At 39.9% G+C, this 17325-nt stretch overlaps 1 protein-coding gene across 3 annotated transcripts in view; it reads left to right on the forward strand.

Moving 5' to 3' along the window:
* LOC116983133 (acylamino-acid-releasing enzyme-like) overlaps positions 1-11141 on the forward strand; it is a 50447-nt gene extending 39306 nt beyond the window's left edge. For all 3 annotated transcript variants that reach the window (XM_033036748.1, XM_033036747.1, XM_033036749.1), the window contains 4 exons: positions 769-959; positions 5780-5882; positions 7227-7333; positions 10512-11141. In XM_033036748.1, coding sequence (XP_032892639.1) covers positions 769-959; positions 5780-5882; positions 7227-7333; positions 10512-10623 — 513 coding nt within the window. In that variant the 3' untranslated portion in view covers positions 10624-11141. The remainder of the gene's footprint in view (positions 1-768; positions 960-5779; positions 5883-7226; positions 7334-10511) is intronic.
* The last annotated feature ends 6184 nt before the right edge of the window (positions 11142-17325 follow it).

Below are 17325 nucleotides of genomic sequence, written 5' to 3' on the forward strand. Positions count from 1 at the left end.
TTTCTTCCCACATCTTAAATTACGTGCGTGTTTGTAGGTTAACTATCCTCTGGGAATTGCCCCGAGTGTGTAGGCAGTGGATGTGAAACATAGCAAGTGTGAATGGGTGATTTATTGGTTAGCGTGGATCCAATGGGCTGAAGGCACTGTTTCCTTTTCTGCATTTCAATCAATCAGTGTCTGCCACATCAGCACTTCAATCATAACTGTCTAAACAGATCCCAACTCCGAGGGCTGGGAATTAACTTCGGGTAGGAGGTCGTTAAATTAAGATCTATCCTCTTCTTGTTTATGTCCAGACACTCTGACCATTATGCACTGGCATGATTGTGACTTTGAACTCACACTCAACAATGCATCTCAATCTTGATCACTCGTTCCCTGACCCAAAGTAGTGGTTTTGCTCTGTCCTGCCCCATTTCCAACTGATAGCCTGACTGTCCCACCTCTAACCAACTTACTGCGTCTCAGATGTTAACAGTCTACTTGAGTGGAAGAAAGACCTTCAGGGGAATGAACCTAATCTCTTGCGCACGATGCACTGGACCTCATGCACAAAGGAATTCTGCAGTCATGCCCTCCTATAAAATACATTGACCATTCATGCATCATTTGTTTAATGTGGTCCTCCTAATGCTGAAGAACTTCAAGGCAGTGGAGTGCAGTGATCAAGTGTTATATAACAAATGTCCTGATTTGTTTATGAAATTAATGATTCTTCAATGGCAATTTATTTTTGAATGTTGATCCAGATCTGTTTTGTTTCAGTTTGCTGTCGAATGTGTGTTGAAGGAAGGAGTTGTGGATTCTGAGAAAGTTTTGCTGATCGGTGGCTCACATGGAGGCTTTATTGGTTGTCATCTAATTGGCCAGTACCCTGGTTTCTACAAAGCTTTTGCCACAAGGAATCCTGTCATTAACCTGGCTTCTAAGCTGGGTACAACAGATATTCCTGATCAGTGAGTTTGGAAATTTCCTGAAATATACGCATTTTAGCTATCATATTTCTCAGTATAAATGAACATACGAATTGTTATTATTAAATTTCTGCTCCGGTGACAAGTTAAGTTTACGTGCCTCAATGCATTTCCATGCCTTTATTTTTTGAGAGCTGTATTCTACTCCATTCAATATTGCATGATAAAGATCTCCCTTGTTTATCAAAGCTCTTCCGTGAAATTAGTTTAGGTAGGTTGAAACACAGTTTGAATAACCATAGAATTGCACTAATCTTGAACTAAAATGGCAGTTTGGCTCGAAGACTCGAGAAGTGCATTGTACAGGGAACTGGTGATGTCATGATGTGGCATCACATGCTAAACCACAGTCAGTACATTGCATACAAGGAACGGCTGACACTGGTTTATACAAAATAAAGACACAAAATACTGGAGTAACTCAGTGAGTCATGCAGCATTTTGGAAGGGGTCCTGACCCAAAACATCACCTATCCATGTCCTCCAGAGATGCTGACTAACCCACTGACTAACTCCAGTACTTTGTGTCTTTCATTGCATTTCATTCCATTTTACCTGGAAGGCCTTAATTGCGCAGATTTCAGCCAAGCCAGTCATGGGCGGAAATCCTGGGGGGAGGGGGGGCATGTTCCTCCTTACCCCCCCCCCCCCCCCCCACCCCCATGCTTTGAGTGGTGGGGAACAATCCCCTTCAGGTTTTATAATCTGGGGCCTTTCAGCGCCCGGCGTGGCTTAAAATCAAACTGCTGCATCGAGGCGATCGAGGCTTCCGATGTTGAAGCCCCCACCGGCCGATGAAAGGCCCCGTGAACGGGCCGATTCAAACCCCACGATTCGAGGCGGATGAAGCTGCTGTTGCTGAAGTTCGGAGTCGGTCACCAACCAGGTCAGCTTCCGATGTTACCGTCCACAGGGCCCACAGACGAAGCCTCTCGTGTGTGCGCATGCGCGTGCGCGGCCGCCAGGAAATTGTGTCCCCCCCCATGTTTTAATAGCGATTTCCGTGCCTGAAGCCAGTCCACATTGACTTGTAAGCTTCATTCAAATTGTACTTAATCATTCCACATCTTGTTACTTTCAGCATAGTTCTATATTCTCTTCTCCCATATGCTTTTCTGTTTGAACATCCTCGCTTCCCTCGTGAATTCCTTATTTAATTTCTTGATGAGTTTAAGTATTGATTACCACTACATTTGCACCTCCCGAAGCCCACTATGTTATTGCAAATATAAATATTGCATCATTTTTTAATAGCCGCAGCTACATCACAGTTATTGCAAAAAATGTAAGCTACAATATTTAGTTTAATTTAGTTTTGTTTAAATAGGCCCTTCGGCCCACCGAGTCCGCACCGACCAGCGATCCACGCAAATTAACATTAACCTACACACACTATGGACAATTTACACACACACTAAGCCAATTAACCTACATACCTGTACGTCTTTGGAGTGTGGGAGGAAACGGAAGATCTCGGAGAAAACCTACGCGGTCACGGGGAGAACGTAGAGACTCCGTACAGACAGCACCCGTAGTCAGGATGGAATCTGGGTCTCCGGCACAGCAAGCTCTGTAAGACAGCAACTCTACTGCTGCACCACCATGTGTATTGTCTAAAGTATTTTGAGAAAGAATTGTAGTATTTGAAATTAGGATGCCCCTGCTTTATAACTGCAAGATTTATCTTTGTAAATCTTTATAATGCTCTATCTTGGGCGGGTATGGTTATTCTTCATGGTTGAATTTGATTAAAAGTTCAAAAACCATTTTCCCCACAGATGCTGGCTGGCTTGCTGAGAACTAGTCTCAAAAATATTCTGTTATTTTATTACATTGAACATTTGAACTAATTGAAGCCCAGTCACTTATTTAGGCACACTTTATTAAAATCTTTTGAATGTTTTCTCTTACATTGAAACTAAAAATTGCAATAGTAAACATTGCAACTGATAACTCTATAATTCCATATGCCCCTATACAGCATTACAATTATTAAAACTGCTCTGAATGGGATACAACAGTTTTAGTTTTTCAAATATTCTTTTTTAATCCATGCTGTACAGTGGCGCAACAGTAGACTTGCTGCCTTACAGCGTCAAAGACCTGAGTTTGATCCTGACTACGGGTGCTTATATGGAGTTTGTATGTTCTCCCCATGACGTATGTGGGTTTTCTCTGGGATCTCCATTTTCCTCCCACACTGCAGATACAACCTAGAGGTTTATAGGTTAATTGGCTTGGTATAATTGTAAACTGTCCTTGGTGTGTGTAGGATAGTGTTAGTTTACGGGAATCGCTGATTGGCACTGACTCAGTTGGCCGTAGGGCCTGTTTCCTCGCTGTATCTCTAAGCTAAACTAATATATTCGTTGGCATGGGCAAATTGGGCCAAAGGTTTCCATGTTGTATGATTCTGTCATGTAGAGGAAAGGGAACGTTTACTTTAAGGCGTATCGGTGATTTGTGTGTTTGATCCGCACCCTGAATTTAGCTTATTTGTGGGCTGTAGTTGTCCTCTTAAATATGTCTCAGATCTGGACAGCACACAAAGAAAATCTTGTCAGTTAATTCAGGCCTTGACTGTATATACCTGTACTAGGAAAAACTCTGAGAGGACACAAAGTACTTGACTGACTCAACACGTGCAGCATTTTATGCTATTCACATTACAATGGTTACATGTGGATATCAAATTCTTGCATTAATTAATCAGTCACCCACTCTTGTTTGGGATCTTTGTTCCTTGCTCTCTCTGCTGAAGTTCCTCACATTTGCTCTGTTATTGTGCGTCATAAAGCAGGTCCACTTATTTCATGATCACTTTTTATTGCCTCTATGTTGGTTCACAAATATCCATCTTTTCTCCAGCTAGCTATGTCTTGTCCTGTCAGTCTCTTATCTCCACATTTGCTGTTTGTACGGAGTCTGTACATTCTCCCTGTGACCATGTTGGTTTTCTCCGGGTGCTCCAGTTTCCTCCCACGCTCCAAAGAAGTGCAGGTTTGTAGGTAATTGGCTTTGATAAAGTATGTAAATTGTCCCTAGTCTGTAGGATAGTGCTAGTGGACAGGGCAGTGTGGACTCGGTGGCCGAAGGACTGGTTTCAGTGCTGTATCTCTCAACTCTAAAAATGCTGCCTGAACTTTTTGTGTTTTACCTTACAATCTTAACACTTCTCTAATTCTCGTCTCCAGTAGGAAAAGCTTGGTTAATCCATATTGCAAACTTGTCCAATTTCCTTACAATTTCTTGAAATCCCTTCACATGTCTATGATTTCAGCAACTACAAAATGAGTTTGAACCTACCTTGACTTGAAGTATAGCTGACCTTGATTTTTTTTTATGTGGTTTGAGGAAATATTATACAATAGAATTGATCAGATGATAACTTTTGTGTGAGGAACTTATGTTAAGTTGCAAGAGAAGAACCTGGAGCTGAGGTTTTCAGAAATACATGGCCCCACAAATAAATAAAACACACACACATAGGAGAACAGATGGCTTATCATAACATGGAGATGTTGATGTGAATAGGCATAGCTTTGTTTGCTTTGAAGCAGCTATAATGCTGTCAGTAGTTGTATTTGGTTTAGTTTGGTGTTTAGAGTATAGGTTATTGATGGGTTTCTTCTCGGGACATGAGCATCATGTGTCCTTTCTTTATGGCACATCTTTGAGCTCGGGTGTGCAACAAATGGGATTTATGGTTGTCTATATTGGGTCGTAGGCATCTGTGATCTGGTTTGTGCTGTTTAAATGTATTTATGTTGAGATAAGAGATAAGAGATAAGGCATAGGTGATGGTTGTGTGACCTTTGTATAAGGGTGGTTTCTTATGTTTATAGAAAACTGAGAAAGTAACTCTGTTTTGATAATCTTCCATTTGCTGTGTGGAATGCTATTAGTGAGGAGGCCTTACATTCCTTTTGTCCAGAGATAGAAGGGGGAGGTTGTAATTCAGAATGAAACTAGACCCGAGCTTGGGAAGAAGCGATTACAATTTATCAAGTGTGACAATTAGTGGCCTTTGTGTGGTTGGGGACTGTAGAAATAACTTAAGTCCTTACCACTTTGTAAAAATGGGGCAAAACTCATATTTAATCCATGTAACTGTATTTTAACTATGAAGTAGGGAAATTATTTGTGAAGTGTATTGTGTTTTAATTAGGATTGTAAGTATTAGACTTTGTTTAAATCTGAAGTTTTAGAAATAACTTTCTTTTCCAAAAGTGAAAATATATGTTTTGTGTGTATGTATTGTGTGATTGCTGTATGATGTGTATTTTATATTCTGAGAGGTGGTCTTTGAGAATTAGTTTTATATTTCTGTGGTTTTACTTCATTGAAATAAAATGATTTTGAGCAAAGGGGTTAAAGAAAACCACAAAGGGAAAAAAAGGTTGTAAAGGGACCAGAAAATAGAAAATCATGTGACTACACGTGTTGTCAATCATTGGAAAGGATTTAGTTGATTGGTTAATGCAAATAAGCTAAATGTATGGTAAACCATAATGATTGGTTAATAGTTTGCCACTGCTTCTGTATCCTAATTGTCTAATACCTATATAATGTGTTACGATTGTACCAAAGTTTTAGTTCTTTCGACCTGTCCCAGAGTTTCTAGCTCTGTGTTGGATGGTTTAAAGAATTATCCAACGCTGTCAGAATAAAGAATTGAATTTAGCAGCAATGGTTTGAATCAAGTTTTCTTGAATTGGACTGACAAAAGAACTTAGTTTAACAGGTTCAATAAATGCAAATTAACATCTCGTGTTTTATTTTTTGCTCTCTTTTCTCAACAGTACCATGGTGCAAGCTGGTTTTGATTATGCCCCAGACCAGTTGCCCACTCCCCCTGTGTTGGCAACACTGTTGAGCAAATCTCCTATCACCTATATTTCTCAGGTAAGAAGGGGGGTTGCAACACTTTATCCAAAGCTGAGAATCATACATATCTCTCGCTTTAGCTATGACGATGTAGTATGTAGTGCACAACCTGACTGGCCAAGAATGGTGTTTTTGACTACTTACCAAACACCACCTCTTACAAGGCTTAACACAGCAAGGAGAGAAATAGACAGGCCATAGATGAGTCATTAACTATGGCGATGAGTCTGTGAAAACTAGTTCACAGCCAGAAGCTGTGAACTAGGGTTGAAAAGAATGTGTAAGAATCTGTGTCAATTTTTCCCATCCTCCAGACATATGATCTATGCAGCATGCTGACATTGAAATAGTGCAACATCTACAATTGTTTGTCTGAAATGGGATCCGCTGGTAAATACCTAACTGAGATGGTGTCTGTTTGTTATACCAAAGCAGTAACTGGATTTGAAAACATGATTTGTATGATTAATGAAGTACATCCCACAGATCGAAGCACAGAAATTAGAAACCTTCAACAGCCATTTTCCTGTCAGTCAGTCAATTGTAGTACTAATCACTTACTTCATTAAATACATACATCATAAAAGTATGTGTAGGAACGAACTGCAGACGCTGGTTTAAATCAAAGATAGACACAAAATGCTGGAGTAGCTCAGCGGGACAAGCAGCATCTCTAGAGAGAAGGAATGGTCGAGACCCTTCTTTAGTCTGATGTCAGAGGAGTGGGCGGTAAAGAGATAAAATGTAGTCGGAGACAGTAAGACTGGTAGGAGAACTGGGAAGGGGGAGGGGATGGAGAGCGAGGAAAAGCAATGGCTACTTGAAGTTAGGGGTCAATATTCATACCGCTGGGGTGCAAGCTACTCAAGCAAAATATGTACCTCCAATTTGCGCTGGACCTTACTCTGACAATGGAGGAGGCCCAGGACAGAAAGGTCAATGTGGGAATGGGGGGGGGAGTTAAAGTATTGAGCAACATCATAAAAGTATTGCTGGATATCATCAACATGGACTCCTTTTGATCTTCTATCTAGGAGGCAAGGTTGGATTTTTTTTCAGGCTTTTTCTCCTGAGCAATGTTACTCATTCACTTATTGAAAAGGGAAATGAATAACATTAGAATAAAGCCAATAACACAGTACAAACTTGAATTACTATTTAAATATTTTTTTAATCCTTGGTCACCACAGGTTATATCTACAGTTATAGTGTTAGTATTTTTTTATATACAATAGAAATGACAATAGATGGAGTGGGGTTAGAATGAACACATTTACAAATATTACAATTTTCTGAGTTGCATATCTGTAATAGTGCTATGTTTCTTTGCTGCTTGTAATTATGGTACTTTCTTTCCCTTAGGCAACAACTCCAGTTTTGATAATGTTGGGTGAAAAAGACAAACGGGTTCACCCATCGCAAGGTCTTGAACTCCATCGTGCACTGAAAGCCCGAGGAATTCCTGTACGGTATGTTCTGTGCATGTCAAGTCAAGTCAAGTCAAGTCAAGTTCCAGGCACCAATCACTGCTCTATGTAAAAAACTATTAAATAAATAAATAGATATAAGTTGCCTAGCACATCTCCTTTAAATCTTTCCCCTCTTACTTTAAAGCTATGCCCTCTACTATTTGCTATTTCCATCTGGAAAAAGGTTTTGCCTCTACCCTATCTAAGCCTCTTATATTTTAATATACAGTACTTCTACCAGATCTCCCCTGAACCTCTGGCATTACAGAGAACACAACCTTAAGCCCCTGTCTCACTTAGGTGATTTTTTCGGCCACTAGGTTGTTTTCACATGGTCGTGGGGTGACACCTGTATGGTCGTGAGTAGTCTCATCAAGTTGCCTAAAGAGACGTAACGTTTTTCTGGTCGCCACTGGATAATGAAATGTTCAAAACTTTTCGGCGACTGTGGGCTTGACCTGTCATAGGTGTCGCCAGGTGACATTGGTTGTCGCCGGGTGCTGACTTCAGTGAATTCCATTGGCGACTACCTACGCCAACAGGCGACAGGTGACTGAATTGTCTTCAGTTGTCTTCAGTTGTCGCCGACAGGGTCGTTGTTTGTCGTAGCTTGTCGTGGGTGGACGTAGGTTGACTTTGGTTGTCGTAGATTGTCGTCCGATGGTCATAGGTTGTCGTAGGTGTGGTCGTAGGTGGATGTCCTAATGGGTCGCCAGTTGTCAATAGCTTGCCGTAGCTTGACGTCGACTAGGTGTCGTAGCTGTTGTCGTAGATATTGTCGTAGGGGGAGTCCAGTCGCCACTTTTTCGGCAACTTGCTGCGACAATGACAGTCGCCGAAAAAAGCGCCCTAGTGGGACAGGCCATTAAGTCTGTTCAACCTCTCCTTGTAGCTAAAACCCTCTAATCCAGGTGTAATTCTGGTAAATCTATACTCTTTCTAAAGCTTCTATATCCTTCGTGGGGTGATCAAAACTGCACACAATACTCCAAATGCAGCCTAACCTAAGTCCTATAAACTGCATCATGACTTCCTGCCTCTTATAATCAATGCGTCAACCATGAAGGCAAGCATACCAAATGCCTTCTATACCATTCTATCTACATGTACTGTAATGGTCATGGAGTTATGGACTTGGACCCCAAGATCTCTCGGTACATCAATGATGTAATGCAGCAATTCCTTTATGAAATTGGTGACAACTGTGATATTCTCTTGGGTCCACTGATGAATCCTTGAATATGGCACAGTACATCGATTCAAACCGTTCTGTAACTGCGCCTCTCCTGACCAGGACTTTGTAATCCTCTTCACTTGTTCCGCGCCCTTCAGACTCTTATCTGTTGGCAGGAAGAAGAAGCATAATCAGATGTTTAGATTGTCCAAAGTGTGGGCGAGGGATGGAGCGATAGATGTTCCTGATGTTGGTTAACAATAATCAAGTGGTTCCTCTAATGTTGATACTGTCCAGCTGAATGTCTGAGGAGACGCAGAACATGTGATGCCAGCATGGGCTTGAGCAAGTGCAACAAGGATTTTACTCAATTGTAGAGGATTCAGCCTTGATGTAAATCTGCAGGATTAGACATTTTTGTCCAGTCATTAAATTGATAGCTGTGAATGCTTTGTCTACATTTTAAGTTCGGAGTTATGCATTCTTTGTCTAGCTATGAACTATTAGTCCCAAATACATAGAACTCATATAAGCATAAATCTGTATGTCTGTTCTCAAAGCACTAATCGATCAATAGACAGGAGAATATCTGGTGCTTGTGGATCCAATAGAAGAAACACTTAATAGTAGATGATCTAGTAACAAGTGATTTGATAGTTGTTCCTACAGTATATTAAATGTTAATTTATTTATGTTGTATATTTTTATCTTATTTTTCCAGACAGTCAATATGCTATTGCTTCCGTATCACCACCATAGTCTGTGCTGTGGTCATGTTCCATCTTTGGTCCTGATTACTTATCATTTGTGTTATACATCCTCATCAACATTATCCATGGTTGGATTCCACTCGTCCACTAATAGCCCTATCTTGACACCAACATGATCACCTCTACTGCCTTTGAATTTGCAGATTCTTGGCTGGATGGGCAGAGGATTCCTCCAGTTTATAGTTTGCAGTTACAAGTCATTGTTTTCAGCCTTGGAGCAAAGTTCACTCATGTGCTATCAGTTCCATTCTTCTCCCAGCAGTCATCTGGAAATGAACTAGTCTGACTCCAATCATTGTGTTATGTTTCAAATTAGTTATGGATGGTCTGTTTGCACTGCCGTTACATCACCTGATTTAGATCATCTCCAACTGAAAATCTCATCTCCTTTACTTACCTGTCATGACACAGAGGGAGGTCATTGTGTCCATCAGGTTAATTCCAATTCCGATCAATCCCATTTTTTATTTCCCTGCAGACCTGCAACTTATTCCTTCTCACGTGCCCATTATCTCCACTTCTTGATTCTTGCCTGGCCCACTGAATTCCTGCAGCACTCTATGTCCTGCTAGAAATTAACCACAAAGACACCTCTCAAAGTCAGGTCAAAAGCAGGTCCCCAGGGCTGTAAGACCAGCACTAACCACTGTGTTGCCTCTGGCCTTCATTATTTCATTGGATTCTGCGTTAGCTTTTCTCATTCTATCCTGCAGAAATTTGAGGTGGTTCTAAATCCGATGCCCATTATCTGTCCTTGCACACACAAGGTGACTTCACTATCATCCTCTATGGTAACTCAATTATACTAGCTTCGACTTAAGCAGTACCTGAATTTCTAACTTTCTGCTCTTTAATCTTGTAATCTCCTTCAGATCTTTAATTCTCTTAGATAACTGAAGTCTATTTGAACATCTCCAGAGTTAACTATTCCCACATTTACATTTGTTTTGAGCTGCCAAGGCCATAAACTCTGGAATTACCCTCCACTCTTTTTTTTAAATATTGACACTGTCTCTTTCACCAAACTCATGGCCATTTGGGTTACATTTTCTTTTGTGGCACAAAGTTGGATGTTACTTGATGCTGTTCCTGTGATGTCCCTTGGATCAATGTGCTGTGTCGTTTGATGTTTGTGATGACAGTTGTGGCCACTTTGAGCATCGGGCATTGCTGAATGGCAGAAGACTTGGAATAAGAACTGCTCAATAAGAAATGTTTTTTTCCTTTCTCTTAGGTTATTGTGGTACCCTGATGATAACCACTCACTCTCTAATGTTGACACAGAAGCTGATGTGTTCATGAATATTGCCGTGTGGTTTAACTTTGCACTGAACAGAACACAATAAATTGAGACAATCTAACATAGTAAAGCCAATCCAACTCCAGTCCAATCTAGCTGTAGTTCAAATTAGCTAAACTGCAGCTAGCATTAATCATTGATCTGAGAGCATCTGAAGTGCCTTTTTCCTTGGCTTCATTCAAGAGCTGTACATTGATCTTTCACATTCGAGTATCATTGCCTCAATATTATCTTTCCTGTAAACTAACAATGTATTAATATCCCACACAGAGATTTAAGTAGATAATCTGAGATGACAACTCTGAGTGAAGCAGAGGGAATTTTATTAGAGACTGCATGTTCTATTTTGGTGTTATAATTCTTTAATATTCAAATATGTAGATCTTGCTAAATTTAGTTAGTCCATCTTTCTATTCGCCTTAATGGGGGCAATTAAAGGGAAGCACAATGTTACAGCTGGTAGAGCTGCTATCTATATCCCAAAATTGACCTCCTCTTCTCCCAATTATTCTTTGTTTCCCCAATACAATCCATCCTGGGTTAAGGCAGGGGTACCATACTTCAGAACCAACTTATTATTTAACAGTTTGGGCTAATAAAATAGCTGCAGAAGTGGTTTTATTGCTATTGGCTTTTCAATAAGGCACTGCTGCTACTCGGGCGGCATGTCTTTCATTATTACGATGTGCAAAATGTACATCAATGTGCTCATCTGAATGTTTTCTTCCTGGGTTCGATGTGGCAAAATTCTAGCTGGTGCCAGGAAGCTGCCAGAAAATCCATCCTGTCAATCTCCTAAACACTCGTAATAATGTGCAGTACAGAAGTCAAGTCAAGTCAAGTCAAGTCAAGTTTATTCGTCACATACACATACGAGATGTGCAGTGAAATGAAAGTGGCAATGCTCGCGGACTTTGTGCAAAAAGACAAACAAACAAACAAACAACCAAACAAACTATAAACACAATCATAAACACACACATATTCTTTTACATATTAAATATTGGAAGGAAAAACGTTCAGTAAAGTTAGTCCCTGGTGAGATGGGAGTTTACAGTCCAAATGGCCTCTGGGAAGAAATTCCTTCTCAACCTCTCCGTTCTCACTGCATGGCAACGGAGGCGTTTGCCTGACCGTAGCAGCTGGAACAGTCCGTTGCATGGGTGGAAGGGGTCTCCCATGATTTTATTTGCTCTGGAGTTGCACCTCCTGTTGTATAGTTCCTGCAGGGGGGCGAGTGAAGTTCCCATAGTGCGTTCGGCCGAACGCACTACTCTCTGCAGACCCTTCTTGTCCTGGGCAGAGCAATTCCCAAACCAGATGGTAATATTTCCGGACAAGATGCTTTCCACAGCCGCTGAGTAGAAGCACTCGAGGATCCTCGGAGACACTCTGAATTTCCTCAATTGCCTGAGGTGGTAAAGGCGCTGCCTTGCCTTACTCACGAGTGCTGCGGCGTGTGATGTCCATGTCATATCCTCAGAGATGTGGACTCCCAGATATTTAAAACAGCTTACCCTATACACAGTATCCCCATTTATCCTCAATGAAGTGTACGTCCTCAGATGATGTGCCCTCCTAAAGTCCACGATCAGCTCCTTAGTTTTTTTGATGTTCATGAGGAGGCTGTTGTCCTGGCACCAGAGTGCTAGATCAGCCACCTCCTCCCGGTAGGCCTTCTCATCGTTGTCTGAGATCAGGCCCACCACCACAGTGTCATCAGCAAACTTGATTATTGAGTTGGAGCTGAACCTAGCCACACAGTCATGTGTGTACAGGGAGTACAATAGGGGGCTGAGGACCCCTATTGGGCGTTCTTAAACTGGGGACGTCCTGTGCTGATTGTTCTGCTGCCTGGAGGGCATTAATGTATGAATGATGGTAAAATCAAACTTTATTTCTTTGCATGTTCTTTATTTTTTAAATATGATCACGGGTATTATGAGTCTGATTCACCAAAGATTCAGATTGTGAGTCTTATAGTGACTGTGCCAGGTCCATTTCCCTGACGATCTTGGCGTTGATGATTTTATCCCAGTCAACTGTTGTGTGTGTAAATGGCAACTGCCGTCGGAGACCTTTGAGCAAAGAATCCAGCTTTTGATAGTTTTCCATCAGTGCAAGCTGGAGGGAGAGAGAGAGAGAACAAGAAGCTATTGTTTGGCTGCTCATAATAGAGATTATTGAACCTTCTATCATACAAGCACTCAAGCTTTGCGGAAAACACAATTATTTCCTCAACCATTATGTGATTTGATAAAATTAAAGATTGTATGGATACTGGAAGCCTCAGTTTTATTTAAGATGTTAATGTTCCTCTTCCTGACAAATCTAAGTTCGGGGACTTTGAGGATATCACATGTGAAGCAACAAAAAAGAAAAATGTGAAAAATGATGCAATGTGGTCAGAATCTGAAATGAGGATACATTTCTGAGTAAGAGCCTTCTGTTTGCAAACCTGGATAAAAAACATTCCAAAAAAATGTATTCAGACAATGGATTATCTAGAATTGCCTAATAAATATAATCAGATCACTTTTTAAAAATAAATTTCCGGTGTGAGTAACACAGACAAGGTGAACTCATCGTACCTATCCTCAATTGCTTTGAGATGGTGTTGGGCCTCCTATTTGAACATGCATTTGGACAGAAAGGATGCATTACCACAGGTAACTAAGAAGTTCGATGTGGTTAAGAAGACATATGGGATAATTTTCCTTTTTTGATAATGAGGGAAAAGTTCATGCTAGATTTGCACGAATCCCTGGTTAGAATGAGAGTCCTTATCAAGACTAGAGCACCACATTACTGGACTATTTGTCAAAGTTGATGAAGATCAAATGTGAGGATTTATTAGACATGATGAGATTTTTCATCAGAACAGAGAAGATGAAGAGGTTATTTAATATGGGTGCATAAAATTATGAGATAGATAGGATAGATCAGATTTGGAACGTACAGTAAAGAGACAAATAACTAACAAGGATCAATTGAAAAGTATTGCTGGATAGCATCAAGATGGACTCCTTTTGATCTATCTAGGAGCCAAGGTTGGATTTTTGGAATTGGAGTGGAAATGAGCTGAGAATTTTTACCCTTGCATTGATGAGCTAAGGTTCGATTGGGATGATAAAGACCAAAACTGCCAATACTTAAAAAATAAACTGATCGAACATTTACCATGTCATAACCTGAAAAAGGTTGTGGCTAAGAGTTGGGAATTGGGATTCATCTGGAAAGTGTTTTTCATTATTGTTACAATAAGCATGAAAGGCCTCCTCTTTTGCCACTATCGTCTATTTATGGAGGACTTTACTCCCATGGTAATTCAATATTCCATTCTAGTTTTTTGATAACAGGAAGGAATACCATTTTATGTCCATGGCTAGTTGGTTTGTGCCTTGATGATAATAGATAAATGTTTTATTCAATTTCTTTTGAACATAACGTATTACAGCATAGGAACGGGCCCTTCAGTTCACAAGATCTGTGCCAAGCATGATGCCAAGTTAAACTAATCTCCTCTGCCTGCATGTGATCCATATCCCTCCATTCCCTGCATATCAATATGCCTATCTAAAAGCTTAGTAAACTGCCCGATTGTATCTGTTTCCACCTACACCACCACCCCTGCCAGTGCATTCCAAACACCCAACTCTGTGTGTAAAATAAAACTTGTACCGCGCAACTCCTTTAAGCGTTAGCCCTCTCTTTTTAAAGCTATGCCTTCTAGTCTTTAACATTTCGATCCTGGGAAAAAGGTTGTGATTGTCTACCCTATCATTGCCTCTCATACTTTGAGGAAAGCATAAATACAGTGTAGTTTGGTTTTGGTGTCTATTGTAAAGCCTCATGAAAACATTCAGGGTTAAAAAAAAGCTGAAATACCACTTAAATTTACAGTTGCTTAGACTCTTGGAGATATATTCCAGCAGGAATCGCTGTCTTTAAAAGCTGGAATGAATATACTTGTTCTGTAGCTATTGATCTGCTGCACTGAATGTAGAAACTTGTGCTGGCTGTGTGGTGGTTGGATTTTAAATCTTGCATCGTTTTCAAAGCACAATGATATAGTCTGCACATGTGCATGAGGTTTACAGCATATGGGATGCTGCATGATTGAACTTTTTATTCTTATAAATTGCCCAACTATTTATTACATAGTGCAGCCTGTAATTCAAGCTACGGATAGGTTGGCTGAAGGCAGCAATCTATTAACATCACTGCTGTGGGTCTGTCTCCTCAACTGACATCAAACTCGTGTTATAAATGTTAAATGTCTGATGTTTAAAAAAAACTGCAATGCAATAGGCATGGGTATAAAAGCAAGGTTGGTAAAAAAAGTGCATTACTGAATGCAAAATGTTTTGTTAACCCCATGTGCCCTATAATCACATAGTCATTCCCTTTGAGATTGCGACGAGCCATATTTGAAAGAAAAGTACCATTAAGAGTATAAATTCTGATAGCATATTGAGAAAACGCGCTTCTGAACCCAATTAAATAGGGCGGCAGCAATTGGTAATGATTCTGTCACCCCATTCCTCGTTATTTTAGGATTCAACCCATCTTGGTCATCTCAGTTCTATTAAGGAAGTGCTTTTCCTCATCAAATGTCATTCTACATAACAAACATACCATGTTTAGGAAAACTCAGGATAAAAAAAGTAGAGGTCATATTTGGTATGCAACAGTTGGAGGACAAGTTGGGAATATTTTTAGGGTGCAGCCTTGATTTCTCTCCACCGCCGTCACTGAATAAAATACCCATCCATGTAAAAACACTAACCCAGAATTACCTGAAAATCAACATCAGCATTTTCAATGGCTTTCACAAATTCTGTAGCCCCTTCACATTCATTCTGGTGGAAGAAAGAGACATTCGAAATTTAATAATTCAATGGGCATTTCATCATATTCAAGAAATTGATGCTGAGGTAAATGATCAGACATAATCTTATTAATTGGTGGAATAGGTGTGGGGAATTGAATAGCCTAATTATGCTGCTTGCATTCCGTGTCTATTATTATTATTTTTTAACTGTATAATGCTACGTAGTAGAGTAATAGTTACATTAAGTACGCTGGTCTTGTGAAACTATGAGCCTATGGAGGGCCATTTCTACCCCTGCAGGTCCATTCACATTTTCCTTCCACCCCTTGCTCCTATCACTCTAATGACTATAGAGCATGTAGACAAACAAGACTAAATGTCAGGGAAACCTTTTTGCTTTACATAGAGGATGATGAAGTGACAAAGTGCAGCACCAACGTTAATCGACCAGTGGCAATGTCAATATGTAACAGTTAATTCCAGAGGTAGTTCGAGGAAAGAGACATAAAGCAACATGGCAATAAGATGCGATAACGTCAAATACGGGTGTTCAAGGTAATCTTCCATGTGGACCAGTTGGTTTGTAAAACTTTTATCCATCCAGTAATCTTAATGTAATTCTGCCTATTTACTGACACGTCCAACTTCTCATTATCCATTCTTACTGCCATCCCAAACATTCACTCCTGTCACAGTTCTCCATCCTCCCATTTCATAAACACACTAGACCTTTGTATCTTTTCCACCCTGTTGCTCTGCTGACTTGCTTTACATTTTTGATTCCAATGTTATCATATTTCAAGACCCTTGCTGTTGAATTTATTTCAACAGGGACATTCTCTTCTATTTGTAATTGATTAAAGGTCCTATTATGCGAGTCAGTGTTTGCATTTAATTGTATATATACAGATTGCTCACTGTTGCACAAAACTGTAAGCATGCAAATACATTTGTACAATTTTCCTTACATTTACTGGAAGTTTCTGATTCACTTCCGTATTGCTGATTAAAGTAATGCTACCCTCCTCAAAGTAATGAGCCTGATGGAAGAAAAATCAAAGGGAAAAAGTTAATACAACAGTGCAAAAGGGTAACCTTCTTATCCATTCTCTCCCCACCCTCATACTTGCACAATTATTTCACCAGAAGAGTTGTTGAGTGACCTATTACCATTTGTGAATGAATGCTACAGACTTATGATAACCACGTGACAAGCAATTGTGCATGAGAATGATTTATTAATTGATTTAATAATTTCCTTAATGGAGCATTCAGCCCTTCAGTATAGAGTAGTATAGGTAGCAGTATAAAAATACAGGAACAGACACACTGAAATGCCTCGTACAAAACTAACCAGATCACCAAGTTATAACAGGTAAAAAATTGCCTACTTGGAAGAGAGAAGAATAAAATTTCCTCGCCATGAACTTAAATGCCAAATTTGACACGGATTTGGAAATAATGATGCCTGATATCTATAGTATGGAAAATGCTCAGTAATAATTTTGCTGGAGGCGTTTGCTTCATTTAATGAGTCATTCAATCTAAATCCATTAGCTTAAATTTGGCAGACAAACAATTGGATTTCAAATATAAACTGAAAGTTCAAGAAAACAAGAAGAATAAAAAAATGCATTAAACTAATAAAGATCTAGTGCGAAATTGTTAAATGGAAAGTAACTCCCAATCAATGCAATATAGTTTATGGTCGTATGTTTGATAGTATTAAGATGAAAGTCTTTGGCTGTTCGCACCGTGACACCATGCAAATAAACATGCCCTTCCAGTACAGACTTAAAGTAGTCTATTACAAAGTCCAAGTTTCATTTCAGTCTGCCCTGAGTGAGTGTAACTGTTCTTGCAGATCTATGCTAAAAATGCCTTGCAGTAAGCATGAAATCTAATTGTGGTTTT

This window comes from Amblyraja radiata, chromosome 18 (assembly GCF_010909765.2).
Source record: "Amblyraja radiata isolate CabotCenter1 chromosome 18, sAmbRad1.1.pri, whole genome shotgun sequence".
In the NCBI taxonomy this organism is placed as follows: Eukaryota; Metazoa; Chordata; class Chondrichthyes; order Rajiformes; family Rajidae; genus Amblyraja; species Amblyraja radiata.